The following is a 16,490-nucleotide window of genomic DNA, read 5'->3' on the forward strand; positions in this document are numbered from 1 at the left end:
GTGGAGCTCCTTGGCGGAGGAGGACGCGGAAATACGTCACCGTGGCCGAGGGCTTCTTTCGAGGTGCCCTGCATTTCCATATCCTTAGAAAACGTCGGGCCAGTCTCCGACTCCAGCAGGACGCGGCGAAAAAGGACCTCGCGAAAGAAGATCAAGGAACTTCCCGAAGCTTTCATCATTCTTCTTAATTAATCTCGACATTCGTCCTGGAACCATTTCCTTATTTCATTATTATATCATTGTATTATATTAACCCCTAGGGTGAACACCTTCGCAGCAAACTGATTAAACTTTAAGGTCGCACAGTCGGATTTGCAAAAAAAAAAAATTATGTATTCGATAAACGTGGGTACTTCCCGCTCAAAATTATTGAAGTTAGAATAACATTTCTTGTGTAAAAATCCGTGTGCACCCCGAGGGTTTTGTCATTATTTTATTTCTTTATTTCATTGTTTTATTCGTTTATTTTATTATTTCATTATTTTATTATTATTTAATCTCCTCGAGTACACGCAACGTGGAGGGACCTTGCTCTTTCCAGATCGATATCCAGAAGTCCTTGTACCCGGGCGAGCTTTAACATTTCTAAGGTCCACGTTGTGCTTTTTGTGCCCGGTGGCTAGATGGGTGTTCCCTCTCGAGTGCTCCAGCACATCGGAATAAATTAAATCAAAATGCAAATCATTTTGGATTTCGTCACAAGAGGGGGAGGACTGGGCGGTGGGAAGCCCGGAGGAAAAAGTCCTCCCGGAAGGAAAAGGATTTCCCGGGCAAAATTCGGCCGCCCACCAGGCGGGAATAAAACTCGAAACGTCCATCCGAAATATGCGGAATACAAATTCGGCCTCCCATTCTCCACCCCATATTCCGTTGAATTTCTCTTTATCATAGAAACGATGGTCAAACCTGGCAAGGTCTGGGTTCTTCTCCAGGATGAACCTTTAAGGGGGTCGCAAAGTTTTCGGAAGATTCGCGATCTCTTTCTCATTTTTCGTAAAGAATTACCCATTTCATCATAAGCGCAAAATACATCGACATACTTTTTTTCCGACATAAAGGCCGTCACACATATTTCTTACAATAACACCCATAATCAATGCATCAAGAACCAGCCAATAAAATTAAGGAACGTAAGTCGGCCTTTTAAAATACATAAGCTTCCGAAAAACTCCATAAGCTTGAGATTGTTATGGGTGATATCCGCCCTACAGTGTTTTTTATTAATTATAAACCATTGATATCATAAACTCATAATTTGCTTTCCCTTGCTTCCCGCAACGCGTTTTTGGGTGTGTATAAATTGTCGGTCCTACGTAAAACCGTAATAACAACGTTAACAGTAATTTCATCCGAGGTATGTAAATATGAATTCCTCAATTGAACGAAAAGTAAAGATGAGAATACATTAATCAGCTCCCACGAAAATACCAAAGCCAAGTTTAGAGTCGATTTCCTGGGATAGGTCAGTTCCTCCCCAGGAGCTTAATGCGAATTAGATGGTCCATGGTACTCACCCTGCAAAAGCTCGTGATGGACGAGATCTGAAACAGAAGAGAACGGAGTCATCATTCATGATTCATCGGAGTTAAAAAGAGGAGAGAAAAGTACACCTTGAAGGGTAGCCGAGGAAAATCAGAGAGGAAAAGAAAAAGAACTAGAGAGAGAGAGAGAAATGGGAAACCTAATCGAAGCCGAGATTCCGCGGTCGTGGAATCGCGGTTCGGCCTGCAGATGCGTGCGAAATTATCAATTAACCGTTCTAATTAAAATATAATTCACGCCTCGACAGCCGGACCGCGGTCGAACGACCGTCGCGAAACGCAAGGCGTTACTTCAATTAGTCACCGGCCTTAATTAACAAGTGCAGCCCGAGGCGTCGTTACGCCTCTAACCGTGGACGCTTAATTAGTCCGGAGCTTCGGTTACTAATTAAGAGTCGCGATTCCCCCCTCCACCCCCGGCGGAGGAACACGCGTCCCCTTTGCCGACGACTCGCGAGCCATCACCGTTTCCCTCGCAGTTCGCGCGCGCGAATCAAAGGGCGATAAGGGGAGAAAGAGGGAGAGAGAAAGAGCGACAGAGGGGAAGGAGAGACGAAACGCGGAGATAGGGAGGAGACGCGTGCTTTTAAGGATCGCTTTTGAAGCCTTGGAGGGTCTTTAGATCGGCCCCCCTCTCTCCCTTATCCCGGGATCGCTCCCTCTCGCTCGGTGCGAGTTATACGAGCTTTCGCCGAGCTTTTCCGCGCCCCTCTCGCGAGGAAATAAGAGGACCTCGTTCTCGGCCGTGTCAATTATAAGTGATTTACATCGCCCCCCGCGGGAGCGGCTTTATGGATCGGCGCCGCGACGTCGCCGGCCCTCCCCTTTCTCGTCCCTTCGCCCGTTTAAAGAACTAATTAAGGCGCGAGGATCCTCGAGGCGACGTTAAAGGAGCGCGCATAAAAATATCCTACTTTCGCGAGTCCTGCTCCGCCCCTGGTTTTAATATCCACCTGCCTCTTCAGGGCGACCCGGCTTGGCGCCAGGGGAAAGCGCCGCCGGCCGATCTAACGGAATGCGCCGCGCCGATTGGTCGATCCAGCGGAACGCGCCGCGTCAATTGGCGGGATCCTCCCCCGGCGTGATGGCTGGGATGCGTTCGACCCTAATTCCCCGACGGGACAGCAGCCTATTGTTTACCGGCGATGGGGTATCCGCCTAATTGGCCGCGGGCTTAAACCGTGATCGGCCAATCCGCGAAAATGGCCGGAGGCCGATCCTTATCGAGCGACGTCCACCCTCGTTGGCTCGCAACGGCCATGTCTCCCTGATCTACGGGGACGTAAATTCCTTCACCCTATTTAAATAATGCCCCGATCGATCCGCTCTCTCGATCGGTCGATAGGGATCCATTCTTAAGGTGAAGTGAAACACGTCGAGGAACTTGATCAACGTCGATAAAGACGATTTTTCTAAATGCCTACGTTGCCGACGTTCGTTTTTATATTGACAGCTGTGTCGAATTATATTGGGTATTGTACCAAATGGCATATTCCACCTGTCGTTTTCGTACAATAATTATGAAGAAATCGAAGTAAAACTCCAGAAATCCTCTGGATTCATGCCTTCTGGGCCCTAATTGACTGCGGAGGGACCCCCTGCGCCATCTGTGATTTCCAGGTCAATTAAATTTTCACTCCGAGACCTCGTATTACCATCGTTTTAGCAAAGAAGCGCATACAACACTTTTTTTGCCTTTATCCCGTTCAAATGCGAGTTTATCGATTACCAGAGTGTTCTAAATTGTCGTAAAATTGTCCTGACCCTTTCGATTCTCATATCAGAGCCTTCGATAATTGTATATTGATCGAAATATGAGAGCTCGACGCCATTTTGGTTCTGGTCTGGACTGAGTTAAAAAATTTTGTTGGAAGATCCAAATTTTTAATGTGTCAGGACAATTCTTAGCTGATCAGGAGTGACGTCTCAAAGTTTCGGACAATTTGGCCTAATACCCTTAAAAAAAAGTGTTGTATTCGAATCGACTGATTTGAAGGATGTTTCCCTTCACCTTAACGCTGTCCGGTCCTTAGTTACGCCCTGAGAAAAAAAAATTCACTTTGAATAGTGCCGATGAAATTGTTAATTGAAAGAATCATTGGACTCGAATAAAATGAAATAAATCCTCGGAATGACGAAAAAATGTTATATGAAATTTATTCCAGTTTGGTCGGGTCAAATGATTATTCTTTTAATTGATAAAACATTTCAACGAGGAAATCGGCACTTCTTGATTCATTCGTGATAACGCGCCGTCTGAAGGGAAGGACTCTAGGGGGCGGCGCACCCAATGCGCCATTAATTTTTTCCCCATTTTTAGCCGGGTCCCTTGGGATTCGAGGACCGGCGTTTAGGGGAACGAGAGACGGAGAGATGGAAAAACGGAAACCGCCCCGCTCGTTAGTCGGCGGAATAAACGGAGACACGGCTTCCAGGATCTCGTGGCGAGAATCGAACGGACGCATTAAGGGAGCCGGCGACCGGAAGTAACCGCTCGGTGGGGGGCGTCTCGGCGCCTCCTTTGCGTCCCGTGGCGCGATATCTCCCGCGGGATAAACGGGCCGGTCGCGGCCGTAAATCAAGATTTCAATTCGTTCCCGGCGCCCGGCAGGACGCGGCCTTAACCGGCGGTGACTTATGCGTCGATAGCGCGAGGACCCGGGTAATCCTCGGCCTGCTCCCCTCTCCGAGGGTCCTCGTCGGAGGGTTCGCCGGTGATCCTTTAAACGCGACGCCAGGGATATTGGATAATTGAATATCAGGAACAGATCCCGCGCGACCTTCGGTCCGGATTATTTCATCAAAGGAAATCGACCCGAGAGCCCGTGGACGCGTTAATTAGTTATTTTATTTTTTATCTGTAACCAGAGAGTACAGCTACAGCATACAGATGCAGTACTGTGCCGCAAGGGGGGATGATGCATTTCTTTGCAACGGGAGCGAAGTGCGTACCCTCTCGCATTATTGTATGTAGTGGAAAGGGTTGGAGCTTTCTCAGGTGATCCTTTAAGACGGATGCGAGGGACATTGGATAATTAAAGCTTGGTCTCGACTGTTTCGTTAATCGAAATTAACCCGAGTGCCGTCAGATTCGCTTTTTTATCCCCTATTTTCTGAGGCCCCGAAGTGCATTCGCAGCGTCTAGACGCCCCTCTCCTGCGCACAGGTGAAGGGCTGATACCCTTAGACCAGGCGCGAAGTGTTTCCCCTCTCAGCCCTGTATAATATACCCTATCCACGAGGGAAGAGACTTCTCGCCGCCCCTCTGTGAAAGACACTCGTATTCATCCCCACACGAGTGCACTGGCTTGCATGCACCTGTGTGCACCCCACACGCGAGGGCGAGCCACTTGTTGTACGGCCGATGGGGAGGATCTGCCCGCGAGGTGCATTTTATGCCTGCACCCGTGACGCACATTATGTGGAGACATGCACGGGGCTGCGTATGCACCCTTGGCCGGGGTTGCATCGGTGTGTGTGCACCCTAGGTGGAGACGACAGGGTGGCACTCCTACGCGCACGACCCCGGAGATAAAACCTCAGGCAGTGATACCCGATTTCCCCTGAAATTGACAGAGTTCTTCCGGTGGACTTAACCCTTTTCTACGGGATGTCTAAGAGAAAGGGGGTCACTCTATCTACATATATCAAAACGTCAAAATATTTATAAATCTTTTCTTCAAAATGGGTGCACCGACAATTTGAAAAACGTTAACATATAATTATGGAGGTCCTGATACGGGTCGTTCGCGTGAAATTTCATTTTGGCGTAAAATAAATGTTTTCCCTTTAAGGCGGGGGATTTTCCTTTCTTTTTCCTTTAAGCTCCTCGCGAGCTTGCGATAAATTTCACGGTCGAGACACGTCGGCGCGCATGCAAAAGCTCCACCCTTTGAGGGCGCACATGCGTCATGTTCGCGGCTCCTTAAGGTCGTAAATACCCAAGTTAACCCTCGAAAGCCAGAGGGGACAGGAGCTTTCCGGCGTAAGTCACGCACTTCGTCGGACGTGAGCTCGCCCTACGTGACGCGACGTCCCGACGTGGCGTGAGCCTCGCGTCCCGTGGAAGCAGAGAAACGGGGTGGAGAATTGAATCGCGAAGCAGCCTTTTCTCTTTCGAGGGTCGAGCTGATTTTTGAGACCCTTAAGGTCGCAATCATCCCTCTGACTCTTGGGGGATGATTATATAGAACCAAACGGACGGGCCACTTCCGACTTGGCCACGCACCCCTTCTCACGCGAGTTCACCCGCTGCACGATGTGCATTACACAACGTCTGCTGCACGATATGCAGTACACGATGCACCGAGAAAAAAGCTCCCTTTACCATAAGATAATGATTTCCTTAAACCAGGCTCGTTTTCATCAAACAAGGTTTCGGTAGACTATTATACAATGAGATACGATAATAATCTGGAAATTTCATTAAAATTTTAATATGTCTTAATTGCGATTAATGGCTTGGAATGTGTTGCGGATGTTCGAAAGAAAGTCTGAACGCGGGCTATACTGGATGTGAGAGCCAAATTTGATTACTGATTAATTCTCGACGAAATCTCGAGTCAGGTCGGTTTTATGAGTTCGGGCACACGACTTGAATTCGTAACAGAAACAGTTTATTAACAATAACAAGTAAGTCCGATAACAAATGTAAAATATAAAACTATGAACGGCGGCGATCGCACGGTACAAGTTTGCGGTTGACTATTTGGAGTCGCGGTGAGACTTGATTGTCTCTGAGAGCAGGAGATGTCCGTCTCTCGCGGTGGAAGATTTGATTCTGAAGATGCCCAGAGGAACTTTGGTCCAGAGCGATTTCGGATGCTGTCCTCTAGGGCGGAGTTTTTTACAAAGCGTTTACTGATAGGCGTAGAGAAATTAGAGTGGGATCGATAATCGGAAGTGATTGGTTAATGAGGACTGAGAAGGGGAAAAGTTAATGTTGTTTAAGGAGGATTAGGTGGGGAATAACAAAAATGGGCTATAGGACTAGAAGTAAACGGATCATGGGCTAAAGGACCGCGGTACTAGATAAGAGAGCGAGGCGCTAGAGTTTCTGTTTAGACATCCATTTAAATTATGAGCATAATACGTGACTGAATCAATGGTGCTATATGACATGAGAGACACGAGAAAGAATAAACGGAACTTGAAATATGGAAGAAATAGAACACCCCGTTCGTTGCAGAGAGCATTCCAAATAATTCTAGCGTTATAATTATTAAATTATGAATTAGTCCTAACAGAATGTTTCATTCGATCCATCGAAAGCAATTATTCCTTAGGTATGAAAAGATTTCACTCCACCGATGAGAAATTTTCTGATGGAAGTTACACAGGGCACGTGACATGATCCTCGTTACACGGTGCGCGTCGCACGTCTCGCGTTGCACGCGTGGGCGGTGCAAGCTCGGCGAAAGCTGTCATTCAAGAATCACGAAACCCTGTCAGCCGGTGCATTGCACGCACAAGGGCTCGAGAGCTTAATCTCTCAATCGCGGCAACGTCCCGACGACGTCCCGGAATATCCTCCGACAGGTCCCGTCGAAGACCGTCATCAGTCTCCGACGATAACGTCGCTTCCGGTCTCGGCCGAACGAGCTTTCCCGATGGTTCCTGGCTATCGATCATGCGAGCCGCTTATGCTCCCAGGACGTCGAGCGTTTCGCCGCCGATCCATCAATGGGTTGAGAACGCCGCAAGACGTTTCGATCATTTTTAATGTAAATGTATAGAAACGTGTGCGCACACACATATTGCACCGGAGAGTGCTGGGGGGCCTGGTAAATTTGAAAAATCGTCAAGGCCCTCGATCCTGAGACGTTCTTCATATTTTTACCCGCAGTCACGGTAAGAAATTCGACTTGCTGCAACAACTTGAAAATGGGCCTTGAAAATGTCCAGAAATGTTTTTCTTACGTTAGCAAGGAAAAAGCCCATTACCTTCCCTGGACATCAGAAATTCTATTCGTGGTTGCAACGTTCTTCTCTAGAAACGACAAATTGCATATCGTTTGGGTAGGGGTAGAAAATATTTTTCTGCCGGTTGGAAGAAATTCATCCGCTAATTTGGCAAACATTTTTCCTCTAATGAGAGTTCCCCAATGGCTAAGACTACGATTGCAAGCATTTCTGTCGTTGGTGGGATTATTCGTGCAGAGCAAAGCTTTATCAGCTGTTCTTTGCTGAAGGTGTAAATGACTTTTATCTCTTGGCGCATTTAAAATAAAATTCTTAGCGTTTTTCTGGGCTTGTGGGAAGCGTAAGATGAAGTCTCGAGTGGGCGAGAACCTAGAATTGACGCAAGTTTCACATCTGCATCAGGCATCTTGGCTCGGCAAAGGGCGTTTTCTCCGATTCCGGGGGCACGGCGATCGATCCGCGGGGTCAGACTCGCTCGCCAGCCCAGAGAAGGGGATACTTTATTCGGCGAATCCAGCCCCGGTACGCAGCGTTACGTGCGAGTTTCGCGTGCCTGTCGAGGGATTATCGCCCTTAAGGATCTCCCTAGTCGCTCGTTCCCGCGGCTCGGTTTCCGGTCCCCGAGCCCGAAATGGCCCTCGGGCGGTACTTCGCGACCAATCGAGGCCAATCAAAACCGATCAAAGCCGATCAAAAGCGATCACCGATGACCGACCGACCTCGCTAGAAAATCCGAAGAGGTTTGCCGCGTCGGGGCGACTATGCCGCCTCCATTTGCGTCCCCACAGCTGATAACGACCGCACATACGAAAACCGTATACCCACCTCGTTCGCAAACCTGCGTGCACGCGAAATGCCCCCGAGTTGCGCTTTTCGCGGGCGTTCCTCGCTTTCCTCGATTTTTCGACACTTGGCCCCCTTCGCCCTCAAAGCCAGCCCCGCCGAAAGCTGCATTAACCCCTTTCCGAGCGAAAGTGCGGAGAATCGCTGCGCCCCGATTGTTATTATCATTGTCAGGATTATTATTAACACTCGTCGGAATAACGCAATTTGTCGGTCCGCGCGTCGAGTCGAACTTCGGTCCTAGTTGCGACCCGGGGATTTATGAGGACGTAATTAAAACAACGTGAAATATCCGTCCGAAGTGCCGGGTGCGGCGAAAGTTTGGGTCATTAAGGATTTTTTAACATCTCTTTCGATGGAGCCTTTTCAAATAATCCTCAGGGCCGGGGGTTGGCCTTGAAGGGGTTGAGTTACCCTCCCTCGTTAGGGGTCGTAAAACCGGCCAGTCGGACTAAGGTCGCCTCTAGAGTCGTCATATCGATTGGACGGTCAACCAGCGGACCTGGGCAATTCCGTTAGGTCAGGTAATTGGAGTACCGCCGTGCTTGTCAGATCGAGCGAGCAATGCGAATAATTGCCCGTGTCAATACGCGTCTTGCCGGTAATTCCCGGCATCGATCTTGCCCTCCGTCTCTGTTCGAGCAAGTCGAGCTAGGAACGACGGGCAAATCTTTTCGCAATTATCGGGGAGTCGAGCCCGGTACTCACTGATAAGAAGCAGTCACGTTGTCCACGATGCAATTGTTCAATTAGATACAAGAATTTTTTTTTAATAATATAAGTTGAATATTTCTCGGACTCCAGAATAATGCACCAAAGCTGCCGCGCTACTGCCATCGATACTCCTTATACCTCGTTTAAATTTGTTTAAACTCACGGATAACATGCAGTGACGTTGTCCACGATGCAATTGTGCAATTAGATACAAGAATTTTTTTTTAATAATATAAGTTGAATATTTCTCGGACTCCAGAATAATGCACCAAAGCTGCCGCGCTACTGCCATCGATACTCCTTATACCTCGTTTAAATTTGTTTAAACTCACGGATAACATGCAGTGACGTTGTCCACGATGCAATTGTGCAATTAGATACAAGAATTTTTTTTTAATAATATAANAATATAAGTTGAATATTTCTCGAACTCCAGAATAACGCTTCAATGCTGCCCCGCTACTGCCATCGATATTCCTTATACCTCGTTTAAATTTGTTTAAACTCACTGACAAGAAGCAGTCACGTTGTCCACGATGCAATTGTTCAATTAGATACAAGAATTTTTTTTTTATAATATAAGTTGAATATTTCTGGGACTTCAGAATAACGCTTCAATGCTGCCCCGCTACTGTCATCGATATTCCTTATACCTCGTTTAAATTTGTTTAAACTCACTGATAAGAAGCAGTGACGTTGTCCACGATGCAATTGTTCAATTAGATACAAGAATTTTTTTTTATAATATAAGTTGAATATTTCTCGGACTCCAGAATAACGCTTCAATGCTGCCCCGCTACTGCCATCGATATTCCTTATATCTCGTTTACATTTATTTAAAAATAAAGTCTCGTAAACAATTGTAAAATTAAAAAAGGATCTACCTAAATTATAAACAAAGCGCACTAAAAGACTTTCGAATATCAAGTTTACTACCCTTAGGTACTAAATGTGTGTGAATTTCTTTAGCATCGTGAGATTGCTTTCCAGGGAGTTGGTGAATAATTAACGTTATACTCTACTGTTTCTTATTCACCGTGCCATGGCATTAATTATGCATCTACCTTAAATTTGCTAAAAGCGCAGTTTCATGTTGGCAAGGCGAGTGCATACAGAAATATGTAATAATTGTACGCTCAACTGCGAATTTAGTACCAGGCATCGTACACACCAGGTAGAGTAGAATTTATAATTTGAAATGATGAAAAGTAATTAAAAAATCGCAGGGAAAGAGAAAGAACTTTTGTTGAATCCGACAAAAGCTTTAGAATATTATTCTGACCACGTCCTGCCGGAATTTGGAGAGTTCTCTATGACCAGGGATTGAAAAAACCGAGGAGATAAGGAGAGCGCGATGAAAAAGAGAGCGAACGTCGGGAGTAGGAAAAGCTCGACGGGATTCCGCGTCCGAAATTTCGGGAATTGCGGAAACTCGGAGCGTCCCTGGAGAGGTCCGTCGTGGCTTTATCCGGCAATTTGTTTATAAAATATGCAGATCGAGTCCCGGGGTGAGTTCGTAATGCAGTTCCGGCCGGGCCCGGAAGTTTGCCGAGGGCCGGAGAAGAGGACGCTCACGGTCGGTTTTGCGGGGGTTCCGCGGGGTTTCGGGAATTCTGCGGGGCTGCAATTTGCCCCCGAACTACCCCACAACGCGGGGGTGCGAAATCGAAGGGGGAACGTGCTCGGGACGATCGGCTAGATTGAAACTGTCAAACTTCCGGCCAAGTTGCGTCGCGCCCTCGGGCCCCGACGTCCCCGTCGAGATTTATTTAGTCCCGCTCCGGATTCCGGACACGTTCCGCACGAAAGTCACCCCCAACACCTTCCTACACCCTCGTTCATCCACCGATTAATAATAATCGACTGGCGGCTTAGTGCAGGCGATAAAAAACAAATCCACCCAGGCCAGACCCTAACTTATACGAAAAAATGAAAAAGCAGGATGGGCAGGAAAATCACAGACGTGGTGATGATCATCCTGGCGGTGATTACTTCACCGTTTAGTCAAGGTAACCACAAGGTACCAGTTGTCGTAAGCTGATGCTTATAATAAACCGAACAGTTAATATTGCCATTCTGACTGATAATCACTACTGCGATTTTTTAGCGCATGGCCATAGTAATTGTAATCAAATTATTTTCTTTCCGGTGGAAACTCGAACAATAAGAACGATAACCCAAACGATCGCCGATAGTAGTCTACGTTGGGAACTGTTGAAAAGGGAGAGAAAAATATAACTAGGAAAGTGGGAAAATAGAAGCAACTCGGCATCCCTTTAAACCTGACGGAAAAGTCGAACATCCGAGATTCCCAGTTCGGGGAGACGAAAACGAGAAGGGAAATGCCTTTCCCCTCGGGTAGGAAATGTAGGAGGAGAGACGGAAGAGAAACGAGCTGTCGGAGGACTGTATTGAATTCCTCCCGGATTCGATATTGTTTCCATAATTTTTTCTTCCCCCCTCCGCGCCAGCGGGTGCAAAAGGACAGGGCGGAGTAAAGGAGGAAAAGGGAAGGCGGTCTCGAAGCCCCTTCTTCCTTCTCTCTTTCTCTTCTTCCAGACCCCCAAGGATCGTCCACCTTCCGCGCGAGGAGAGCGCGTTTCCGGTCTCCCGCTTCCGGGGCGCGGAAAACGTCAGGAGAAGACGCGAGACACGTCGCGAGCTCCGGAAGGAAAAGCCCCCACGACTTGGCAGGCCTCCCCTTTGTCGGCCCCGATTTTCCTCCTCGTCGAGCTCGCTTTTCCCCGCGACTTTTCTCGGCCTCGGAGAGCTTTCCCCGTGCGGGTTTTCGCGCGTCGCGGACCGCGGAAAAACGAGGATTTCCCCCGCCGGACTGCGGATCGGATTTCGACCTTGCGGAGGAAAACAGGAAGGGGGAGCTGGAATTAAATTCACTTTTTTAAGCTTATTTCTTATACAAGCGTTATTCCACGAAGACATTGTTACTATAAAAGAGAAAAGAAAATTTACGTTAAAATTTTCGTGCGCGCAAAATTCTGGCCAAATTTTGCGTGGTGTGATAAAAATTTCCTGGTTTCCCTAAATACGTCCATATTGGGCACATATGTGTGGACATCTTTGTTGGTTGGATAAACAATTTCTAACGACGATTCGTATCTAACGATAATCTCGTTATCGTTGCTTTTCAATGCACTACTTTTTTCCGCCCCCTCTCTCCCCAGTGTAACGATATTCCCCTCACCCTGCCGTCCATTTGTCAGTTTACTCGGACAACGCGACAACGCCGAAACCGGCGAGTTACAGCCGCCCCCGCGTTTGCTCCTGGCCATCAATCTCATTGTTTCCGCCTCGACAATATTTTCCTTCCGCCTGGAGTACCTTCGGCGTGGAATCGACGCTTCGACAACCCAGAGAGGAACTACGCAGTCCATGAATACGTTCACCCCCTATCCCGAACACCGAGAATTATTATCGGAGTGATTATAAAGGAAATTGCATTAAAGGCATATATCAAAGTATTTTCATATATGCATAGATATCGTTCAGAGATGAAATTTAATCCTACAGGAATCCACTGGGCCGCAAGGAATTCTTGGATTACAACAATCGAAATCTGTTACAGGGAATGAAACCACGACGCGCCTTCAAATCTATTAATTTCTCACCCTGTGTATCTACAAACATGTCCATGAAAATCCTCAGGAGTAGTACTTAGTGACACGTACCGAGGATATTTTTATGGATATTTATCCATAATTCCATAAGGAATTATTAACACATTCGCGACCGCCGACGTGAATTCACGTCATTTTAAATTCTATTCCTGATTGCCGCTGACGTGAATTCACGTCATTTTAAATTCTATTCCTGGTTGCCGCTGACGTGAATTCACGTCATTTTAAATTCTATTCCTGATTGCCGCTGACGTGAACCACGTCCATAACGATACACGATACAAGTTTGCGGCGACCAGTTTCGGAATTTCATTATTTTCGCCGGTACTCAGTATTTTAAATTCGATAAAATTTTCCGGTTGCGAGTGTGTTAACACTAGGTTTACGGGCGTTTTTTATATACCCATTTTTCTACGAGCACCCGTCAAATTGACGGGTAAACAAAGACACGCATTTTCTTTAAAAAATCGATTTATTCAAATTAAGTCTGTATTAAACAACACTAGGCTTTACGTTTAAATAAATGATTAATAATTAAAAAGTCCTTTTTTAAAAATTATCACGGAAATGATTGGAATGCTCGTCCTCTCATCCTCGGACTCAGAACTAGAAAGAAAGCGCATCCTTTTCTTGCTACGACACCCTTTCAAGAAGTTTTCCTCTTCACTATCCGAAGATCATTCTATTTCTTCACTTTCAATGCAAACTTTCACTCTCATCTTCGCCTTACACTCACTGCAACGAAGCAAATATATATGGACTGTTTATGAAATTAGCTAGTCCGCCAATTTGACGGGTTTCGTAGAGATAAGTATACTACATACAGATTTTAATAATTAGATGGCTTAGGAAAAAATAATTGCGTGCACAAATTCTTTGGATAAAATGATTAATTTACGATACAAAAATGGTTAAAATTAATCCTATGGTTTTTTCGGTATTTCTTTTTGAAGTTTGAATTCCGTCAAATTGACGGGTCCCGTAAACCTAATGTTAATGGCAAATCTCTGGGGATTACTTAGTACAGGGTATTTCTTCTTTTCGATAGAGCTGGGAATCCTGGCTCGTCATGCTTGTCGACATTTTCCTTCCTGATCGGATTTTTCACGCCTCGAGTGGCTCGGTGCATCGGTCGGGAGTGCATCGTTTGACGCGGTGCAGTCCGCGTCTTCCGGCGCGCCGCACGTGTGCACCTCTCTGTCTCTTCGGATGCACTTCCTGAAGGGGCCCGTTAACCGCATCATCGATACCGGACCACGTCGACATCGGGACGTTACCGTAAACGGGAGTGCATCGTGCGCCCGTATCGGGGAAAAGCGGCTCCCTATGTGGGAATAACGATTTCAATGCACCAGCCCGCCGGCACACGTTCCGAAATAAACGGAAGCCTGCTCCAAACGGGCCGGTTTGCATGCGCCGTCGAAAGGAGGACTCCACTGAATACCAAGGCGTCCCTAATCGCCCCCAGGTCCAATACCACGTCCGGATTCCGCGGAGGAAATCGAATGAATACCCACCTCCTGGACTTTCCTGTGCACGACGATCCTGTGCCACTGGTTGTCGTCGAAGCGCACCCTTAGGGGCTTGATGTGGAGGTCCAGCCTGCCGTTCGCCAACGTCATCCCGATCGCCGTCCCACCGTCCCGTAAAGACACCGTCAAGTAGTCGCCGCCTTCCCCTGGAAATGAAAGGTCCTTTAAGTAATCCTTAAGGTACCTTCTCGTTCGCTGCAAGGTACAATAAACTACCCCGATGTACTCGCAATTCCTTCGGTAACATTTTTAACCAATAAGGCGTTTCATTGCATGCAGTTATCCCGATCGCCGTTCCACCATCCCGCAAGGACATCGTTAAATAGTTCTGTAAGTAATTAAGACACCTTAGCGCTCGCTGCATGGCTGCGAAATTAAAAACAGTAAAACGATGGGTTTGTTCGCTGCAAGGTACAATAAACTACCCCGATGTACTCGCAATTCCTTCGGTAACATTTTTAACCAATAAGGCGTTTCATTGCATGCAGTTATCCCGATCGCCGTTCCACCATCCCGCAAGGACATCGTTAAATAGTTCTATAAGTAATTAAGACACCTTAGCGCTCGCTGCATGGCTGCGAAATTAAAAACAGTAAAACGATGGGTTTGTTCGCTGCAAGGTACAATAAACTACCCCGATGGACTCGCAATTCCTTCGGTAACATTTTTAACCAATAAAGCGTTTCATTGCATGCAGTTATCCCGATCGCCGTTCCACCATCCCGCAAGGACATCGTTAAATAGTTCTATAAGTAATTAAGACACCTTAGCGCTCGCTGCGAAATTAAATACAGTAAAACAATGGGCTTGTAATTCTGAGAGAAAAAAAAGAAACAGAGTAAATTAATCTGCAAAAATGTGGTAGAAAAGAAGAGCCGATTCAACTTATAATTAGTTACACCATATACTTGCCTACGCAAGTTGCATTAACTCTGAAAAGTAATTTTAACGTGAATGATTAACCATAAGAAAAATAAAAAGCCTTTTCCGAAACGGGCCCTTTTCATTACATGAGAACTTCCACGTACTACCGTGCCGTAAGAAATTTCACTTAAAAAAGCAAGTACCCGACCAAGTCGTTCCGCTATTGGCATAAATTCACCTCCGCCCTTCGCGCCCCTCGTCGTAATTAGCGTCACGTCTTACTTGGCTTTTCACTTCTTTTTCCCCTCGGTTTTCTTTTTCCTTTCCTCGTTTCTAAAGCCCCTCTTCAGGCTAGCCGACTAACCCAGTAATAGGACGCGACCGCTGTGGATTCTTTCTCCGACCCCGCCGTGACTTGACCGCATACTAATTATCCTGCGGTGTAAAAGATGCAGACGGTGTTTCCGCCTTAATTGCCGGGCTCGCGGCGCGGAAAAAAAATTGCGGAAGTCTCGCGAGAGATAGGGCATCCCCTGAAAATCATAGGTTGCCCAGCCAGATGAGAAGGGAAATTAAGTATGGGTCATCGAACGTGCAAGAGTTCTGAGAGGGCGAGGAGCCCAAAGAGCAGCTGCAACTGCGGCCGAGCCGCATCGGTGCAGTTTCGCCCGCGTAATGGCGTCATTGCGGAAACCGCGGGCCGGAGATTCGCTACAGGGTCCCGTGGTTCTCGTTTATCCTTGGAATAAACCACCCCCTAGGATTGCGCGTCCGCCATTGCGGGGAAAGGACGCCTCGAGGCGGCGATGTCCTCTTCGTCCTCGACGTCGTCTTCGTCCTCTCCGTCGACGGGCGAATTGTTCCTGCTTGCGGATGCGAAACGCCCCATTCGCTGGTGAACGCGTAAATCTCGCGGCCGCGTGCGGAAATCCGCCGCCACCCCTCGGGGAACACTACCCTGGAGGGGGTCTTGCCCTCCCCCTCTGGAGCCAGGGCACGCACCCCTCTCTCTTCGGCGAAAGGTTGCTCGATTTACCCGAATGTCCTTTTTGGAATCCCTCTCGGGGTGTATTTTCGGCGAGGCACTCGGATGACGGATAATTGCGGTGCTCCCGTGCGAGAGGGTGACAATCGAGGGGATGTTTTCGCGCAAAGGGTTGTTTGTTGATCTGGCTCGTCCTCGGGCGTTAATTACTCGTCCAGGAAGGAGCGATATCGAGCTCCGATGTGTTGCCCCTGATGGGATCACCTGACTGGGAGAAAAAGCAAACTCTGCAAGAGAGTAACCCTTAGAGTCTTAAGTACACCCTTGGCACCCCGTAAATGTTGGATAAAAGTGGTGTACTACCCTCCGAAAAAAAATTCCCTGAACCAAAGAAATATTTCGTTAACTCGAAGAATAATTACGACGCTTTTGTTTTACTTTTTATATTTAATTC

At 47.2% G+C, this 16,490-nt stretch overlaps 1 protein-coding gene across 1 annotated transcript in view; it reads right to left on the reverse strand.

Annotated features, from left to right (window-relative positions):
* LOC105695210 (neurexin-3) overlaps positions 1–16,490 on the reverse strand; it is a gene marked incomplete at its 3' end in the record, with an annotated part of 160,551 nt that overhangs the window by 53,288 nt on the left and 90,773 nt on the right. The window contains exons 6-7 of the mRNA XM_023432059.1: positions 14,173–14,333; positions 1,515–1,541 (exon numbers count right to left, since the gene is read on the reverse strand). Coding sequence (XP_023287827.1) covers positions 1,515–1,541; positions 14,173–14,333 — 188 coding nt within the window. The remainder of the gene's footprint in view (positions 1–1,514; positions 1,542–14,172; positions 14,334–16,490) is intronic.

This window comes from Orussus abietinus, unplaced genomic scaffold (assembly GCF_000612105.2).
Source record: "Orussus abietinus isolate OABI.00-Male unplaced genomic scaffold, Oabi_2.0 scaffold134, whole genome shotgun sequence".
Lineage (NCBI taxonomy): Eukaryota > Metazoa > Arthropoda > Insecta > Hymenoptera > Orussidae > Orussus > Orussus abietinus.